Genomic DNA, 7,534 nt, shown 5'->3' on the forward strand with positions numbered 1-7,534 from the left:
TCTTGCTTAAATTGATATCATCAATGATCTGCATCTCTTGGCCTCCATTCTCCCCCCAAAGTCTCGTACAAATTTTGAAACACCACTGGCAACTGTGGAACTAGGGCACGTGCCTGTTGACCAACTTTCTCATTGTTTAGATGGCGATGATCATCATGAATATATGTTGCTTTTTCTGCCAATCGAAGTACTTGCTCTCTAGTTTGCCCCATATTCACGCGATAATTCTGCAACCACATCTTGGTAGTGTTGAGGGTGTGCCCCATCTGAGCCTCCCGTCCCTCATATTCTTCAATGCGACGGTTTAGCACACCTCTCTCAATCATCCACTGACGCCGCTCTGCCTCGAAATCTGCATGTTGATGACCCTTCTTCTACCTTTTTATTTCTTCTAATTGTGCATGAAGCTGACCCTTTGAGCGTATCCAGTGGGCCCTTTCTCTTTCAAACTGCTCTATCTGCTGATCAAACTCCAATTGTTGTTGGTTCGCATCTTCTTCAATGATACTCAAGTCTTCTTGCAGCTTATGTATTTCAACATTTTTGTTCGCCTCAACTCTTCTAACTAAACCAATCGTGTTTGCCAGTTCTTCTTCTAAGCGGGCTGCCTCATTTTTAGCATGTTTTAGATCTTTATCCATGACCCGTAAGGCAAGTTGATAATCTTTCTCAATATTTAAATGAATCTTAGCGACTCCGGCTTGCTGCTGGGCTTGTTGTTTGGCTATGGTCATCTGAGCTTGCTCCAATTCCTCTTTCAGCCTTTCTATAGTTCTTTGATCATTTCTCCTCCTATTCGACCCCTCAAGCCTATCTCCAAATGACGAAGGATCATTAAACTAGGTAATATATTCAGGGATCACCTCTCCACGATCTCGGTCTTCTACCATCTCATTCAACTCTGAGACTTTACTTGCATACCAAATTTTTATAATTTCTTCTTCGTCATGAGGTTGATCTTTACCAAAATCATAATAGAACTTGCTCATATCTCGTGTTGGTGGAACCTCTTGTAGTCGTGCAAACTAGCGCATTACCCGAAGTGCAGCATATGGCTGAACACCATCCAATCCTATGAGTACCAAATAAGAATGGTATGCAGACTCACATATGACCTCTTTAGAGGAAAACTAATCGTAATTCCAAGTGATCCCTTTGGCGTACAGAGTAAGAAGTAGTTCTTTCCAAGCATCTATCCCTTCTGGTAAGTCACATTCGTCAATTCTTTTCTGGTGATCATAAGTATGATTGGGCCATAGCTCCCTAAAATCAGTGATCGTAGGATGTCGATAAAAATGCTCCAAAAACCATATCTGTAGCAAAATGTTGCAACCGTCAAAGTTTCACGCGCCCAATTTACATCTAGTTAAAGCACGAAAAATGCAAGAAAGAATCATAGGGACCAAAGCATAATCATCCCCTTCTGAAGTCAGAGCCTCAACTACACCTGCCAAGCGGAGGTCAATGCGTCCTTCACTTTCCGGGAAAACTACGCGCCCCAAAAAAGCAACCATAAATGCAAACCTTCTGTGAACCTTCTATGTTTCCTTATTTTCCTTTGATTTTAATTTTTCCACATTCCTTTCAAAATTGTATTCTAGGCCATACAAGTGAAACAAAAATCTCAACTTAACCCACTTGCCTCCTAAACCTTCATATTGTCCGTAATTTATGTTCAGGAGCTTCAGAAACTTACCATCATTCATATTTTTTGGTACTACGGGCCTTTGGCGGCGAAGATTGCGGCCCCACCCCTGAAAATGGGCGATTTCCTCCAAGGTCGGAGTCATTTCACAGTCGGTAAAATAGAACACATTATTTTCAGAATTCCAGTGCGGAATTAAAGCTTAGATCACATCCCTCCTGGGCTTGATCGTCATCATGTGAACCAAATGTCCCAAGTACTTCTTTATTTGGTTTTGCTCATATTCCTTAAAGTCTCTCCACCAATCCCACAACAACTGTGGTATCTGATCGAGAATCAGAAAATTCGGTATCCCTTCTCATCTGGGCCTTTTTCAGATTTACCTCTTTCCCCACTCATGGTGTACCTGTTTACCCAGACACGAGGTTAGACTTTAATCAAATATATTATTGACACAAAAAATCCAATTTCTTGGACTCTATAAAAATAAAAAATAAAAGCCAAATTGTGGGACTAAAAAAAATTAATTACATTAGTAAAATAATCATGAAATTAAAAAATAAAAGGCTCAAAATGACTATTTTTTCGTAAAAACAAGTGAACAGAAAAAAACTTGCCTCTTTTGTTAAAACGACCATTTCGCATTTCTAAGGAAGGTTTCAAGGCTATTTCGACAAAAGGACCGGACGCAAGGACAAAACTAGTCAAAAGAGATAAAACTGACAAAGTGACTATATTATTATTATTATTATTATTTGGAAAAAAAATAATAATAGTCCATAGACACTTTTCTTTTGTTTTTTTTTTGGGGGGTTGAACCTGATGAAGGTTGCCTACGCATCTCACATCTGGTGAGAATCAAACTCGCGTAGTTCGGTCTAAATAAATAAATTAAAAAAACTATTTTAAAAATTGTGATTTTACACATTAGAACCCTTCAAATGGGGTTTTTATGAAAATTTTGAGGAAATTCTCTTTCTCTCTTCCCTGTTCAATCAATCTATCCTAAAGCCGGTCAATATTTCAGTAAAGCCTACTAAATAATGTTACATGTAGCATAGAAAAATGAACATGTTGGTCTAAAAAATTGGTACCTATCCTATACGGGTCCGGCCCGTGTGCCGAGTCCCGCTAAGTCCAATGCACATGATGCAAATAAATTGTAGCCTACTAGGGATATTCATTGATGGTGGCTTGTTCTTCTAAGTTTTCAAATCCTAAAGAAGATGGTATCTAGACCTGACTTACCCGAGTGGACGACCCGAGTCGAGGAGCGTCAAGCGTCACCAGTAGTAGAACAGTACTGGCTAGCTAACGACTCTCCTGCCTAAACATGTGTGACTAATCCTTCACCAGAAGCTGGTAGGCTAACTGGCTTTATCTCAAGACAGAAATTTTGTAATGCTGGTAGGCAAATACAACATAACTACCTATCAGAAGACTCAGAGGGGTGCGAGAGAGGATACACTTTATATCACAGTTCAAATAAATGTTAAAGCGGTAATGAAGCGACAAATAGCACATTAGGCTTCCAAACACAATAATATCCAAAGCATGATAAAAGCCAAACAAGAATCAATATATAAAGCTCGAATTCTTATTAGTAGTTATCCCCAGCGGAGTCACCAGAGCTGTCACACCTCTTTTTTCCCGTAACCCTTATTACGAGGTTGAGTTAGAAGAGTGTTTTCAATTGAAGTGACACTTTGAAAAGGGATTATTTATTATTTAGAGTCGCCACTTGGAATTGAGTTTTGGTGTTCCAAGTCACCTTTCATTGAATCCCTTATCAAAAGGAAAATTTGACTCCTAATTTATGGTCTACGAAAACAAAAGACTGAGTAAGGAATTCTGTTGATCGAGGGGAAGGTGTAAGGCATCCCTCGAGTCACGTGGTTCTAGCACGATCGCTTTATTGACTAATGTAAGCCTTAAATCAATTTTTAGCTATTCTTGTATTTTATGGATTATTTATTACCGCCTAATTAATTATTATATTTTTATTAATTGTGTTCACCAAGATGCGGGATGCACACAAGGTACTTCTTTGAAATAGAATGTTAAACAAAGGTACGGAATGTACACATGATCAAAATATAATTATTTTAGAATTAAAGGTGTCGAGACGCGGAATACGCACATGATCTTTTTATTGCTTAAGCATATCAATTCAAGGTTCGGGTATGAATACATGGGCTAATATTTAAAGTACAGCTAAAGTTTTTCTAACGTTTTAGAATATTTCAAATATTTACTATTATTGATCTGAGATATTTATTTAATTATTTATTTATTTTACTCTTTCCTTTTTCTTTTGCGACGAGTCTTAAATTAATTCGCGATTCGCCTCACTCCCTCACACAGTTGTTATTTTTACTCTTTCTTTCTTTAATTTACTAGACAAATCCCCTTCATATAAGATGACCAATATAAACAGACAAACAACTATGTATTCGAGACAATCATGAACTTAAATAATTAACAACAAAAAAAAAAGACATAAGAACGATTAAACATAATACTGCCCAAGCCGAATTTCTCAGTGTTCATTTCACAAAGTTTGGACTTAATTCAATTTTAATATTTTATCTTAAACAAATAAACTCATTGACCAAATAAATCTCATGAATGAAACAAGGAACAAACAATATAATATTCCTTCAAAATCCTTAACCAAATGAAACAATCAAATGATTTAACATAAGAAAACAACAAACAGCATTCAACTAAAAATAGTAAAGAAAGGTGGAAATAATGGACCTTTAATAACGTAAAAACTTTCTGACTTTATAAACAAAATGCTCCACACAAATTGTTTGCGCAAAACACAATAAGATTTGAATCAAACTGATAAACCGCATCGGCGACCTCGAAACCGATCGAACTCATCCAACTGAACCTTGGACAAACATCATGGTGTTTTAGTGATTTTGGGATGAGCTTTATGGACATTTTGAGCTGGTTTTAGGTGAGTTTAATGGTGGAAACTGGGCTAGTAAATGTGAAGATTGGCAGCTCTTCAATGGATGCGTTTTCATGGGATTTGGGGATGTTTTAAAAAGGAGGAAGAACTGGTTTTGGCGTGAGAAATAAAGATGTTTTCATGGCTGAAATTTCTTAACTATTGCTATGGAAAGCTTCAAGCACAAAAGCACACTTTTTCGTTTTCTCTGCCTCCGTTTTCTCTCCTTGTTTTTACGTTTTTCTTTTTTTTTGTTCTTTCTTTTGTGATTATATATAAATGGAAGGAGATTATGCATTCATAGATATGCGTGTTGATAAAATCGTGTGCATGTGATATTGTGTGTGGGGTGAGAGACGGGAAAGTTAGGGAGTGTGTGGGGGAGAAACGTGAGGCTGGTGGGGAGTTTTTATGAGGGGAGACGTGAAGAAGAGGGGAAGTGAAGGGGTTAGGGAATAAGCAGACCGTGAGATTAGATTAGGCTAAAAATAGGGATAATGGGATTGGGAATAGTTATTAGCAAATATCAGATTTTGAGATAAAAACTTGTTAACAAACTTTATCTTTGTGACGTTAACTTCATTTTGCTTATTTTTATTTTTATTTTAAAAGATAAATTAAGATAAGAAGATTAACCAACATGTCTTACAATATAGAAAAACTAAATATTTACTTGTACTTTAAATGATACTAAGAAAGATTCTATAGCTTACTTATTAAAATTCTAATTAAAAAAAATCATATATATAATTAAAAGAAACCATATATATATATATATATATATATATTTGAATTATTTTTAGAGATAAAATTTATACTCTAAGAATGTGACTATTTTTGTAGTTTTGTTTTTAAACAAAACCTATTAAGATTAAGATAAAAGTTTAAAATATTAAGATTAAACAAAAAAAAATATTTACACTAAAATAATATATAATTGGGATGTGGTCAAAAATTAGTTGTTCACAACATGCCCCTATTTGCTTGGAAACATGAAGAATTTTCAGGCAAAGATAATGAACAAGGTGACTGATTTTTGACCTCACTATTATTTAAAAAGGAAAATAAGATAAAAGAAGCAGATGCGACCGAACCTTGGTTTTAGGCAGCCAACATATCCCGGGTTATAAGGTTATCAGGTCACGTGTAGTTCAAGTAGAAAATGACTGATAGAGTATGCTTAGCTGGAGAGTCGAGCGAAGTTCCGTCGAGGTTTCGATCTGCGGTTCCTATTCCCCCATTGACTTAAGATTGAAACTTGATCCTCTCGATGCAACAGACTATGAAATATTCTCACAACTTGTTCCTTGATCAGATGATAAGAGGATGGATTTTGAGACTCTATGTCTCCACATAAATTATGTCAAAGCTTGTTGCGGCTGGTATTATGATCAATCATTCCACTTTCTCTGGCAAGAGATGGAATCTTATTTTTGCACATTCAATCCGTGCTTTTTAGAAAAACTTACAATCATCACAAACAAACAAAACGAACAAAAGTTTTCTGCCCCAGTTTGCACTAGAAAAATTTTGTGAGTTATTGAAAATACATAAAACTATCTTTGTTATTGCAGAACAAAGAATTGAAAAAGACACAGTTTTTTTTTTGAATAATAGGGGATGTCGTACCCTATGTTTTCAATAAGAAATGCAATCAGGGGATGTAGTACCCTGTGTTGGCAATAAGGTGAGGCTCTTGGCACTCTTAGATGCTACTAGGGAATGTCGTACCCTACGTTGGCAACAAGAAATGCAACCAGGGATGGAATACCTTGCGTTGGCAATAAGATGAGGCTCGACGCACTTTGGGATTCTACTAAGGAATATTGTACCCTATGTTTGTAACAAGAAATGCAACCAGGGGATGTAGTACCCGGTGTTAGCGATAAGATGAGGCTCGAGGCACTTTGGTATTCTACTAGGGAAGGTTGTACCTTATGTTTGAAACAAGAAATGCAACTAGGGGATGTAATACCCTGTGTTGAAAATAAGATGAGGCTCATGGCACTCTAAGATGCTACTAGGGAATGTCGTGCCCTATGTTAGCAATGAGAAATGTAACCATGGGATGTAGTACCTTGTGTTGGCAATAAGATGAGACTCGTGGAACTCTGAGATGCTACTAAGGAATGTCGTACCCTATGTTGGCAATGAGAAATATAACTAGGGAATGTAGTACCCTGTGTCAGCGATAAGATGAGGCTCGTGGCACTCTGAGATGCTACTAGGGAATGCCGTGACCTATGTTAGCAATGAGAAATGTAACCAGGGGATGTAGTACCCAGTGTTAGCGATAAAGTGAGGCTCGTGGCACTCTAAGATGCTACTAGGGAATGTCGTACCCTATGTTAGCAATGAGAAATATAACCAGGGGATGTAGTACCCTGTGTTGGCAATAAGATGAGGCTCGTGGCACTCTGAGATGCTACTAGGGAATGTCGTACCCTATGTTGGCAATGAGAAATGTAACCAGGGGATGTAGTACCCTGTGTTGAAGATAGGGTGAGGCTCGTGGCACTCTGAGATGCTACTAGGGAATGTCGTACCCTATGTTGGTAATGAGAAATGTAATCAGGGGATGTAGTACCTTGTGTTGAAGATAGGGTGAGGCTCGTGGCACTCTGAGATGCTACTAGGGAATGTCGTGCCCTATGTTAGCAATGAGAAATGTAACCAGGGGATGTAGTACCCTGTGTTAGCGATAAGATGAGGCTCATGGCACTCTGAGATGCTACTAGGGAATGTCGTGCCCTATGTTAGCAATGAGAAATGTAACCAGGGGATGTAGTACCCTGTGTTAACGATAAGGTGAGGCTCGTGGCACTCTGAGATGCTACTAGGGAATGTCGTACCCTATGTTAGCAATGAAAGATGTAACCAGGGGATGTAGTACCCTATGTTGGCAATAAGATGAGGCTCGTGGCATT

At 37.6% G+C, this 7,534-nt stretch overlaps 1 protein-coding gene across 1 annotated transcript; it reads right to left on the reverse strand.

Annotated features, from left to right (window-relative positions):
• Positions 1–374: 374 nt before the first annotated feature.
• LOC138905468 (uncharacterized) lies at positions 375–989 on the reverse strand. Its single transcript, XM_070193991.1, has 2 exons — positions 922–989; positions 375–810 (listed from the first exon to the last, which is right to left on the reverse strand). Exons 1-2 carry the CDS (start codon positions 987–989, stop codon positions 375–377), a joined length of 504 nt encoding a protein of 167 aa, XP_070050092.1.
• Between the last annotated feature and the right edge of the window lie 6,545 nt (positions 990–7,534).

This window comes from Nicotiana tomentosiformis, chromosome 2 (genome assembly GCF_000390325.3).
Source record: "Nicotiana tomentosiformis chromosome 2, ASM39032v3, whole genome shotgun sequence".
Lineage (NCBI taxonomy): Eukaryota > Viridiplantae > Streptophyta > Magnoliopsida > Solanales > Solanaceae > Nicotiana > Nicotiana tomentosiformis.

What these genes read in the sequence shown, in the direction of transcription:
- LOC138905468 (XM_070193991.1), bottom strand. Translation starts at nt 989, where the DNA reads ATGAGCAAGTTCTATTATGATTTTGGTAAAGATCAACCTCATGACGAA. An exon ending in GAAGAAATTATAAAAATTTG is followed by an intron (nt 811 to 921) that starts GTATGCAAGTAA and finishes ATTTGGAGATAG; the next exon opens with GCTTGAGGGGTCGAATAGGA.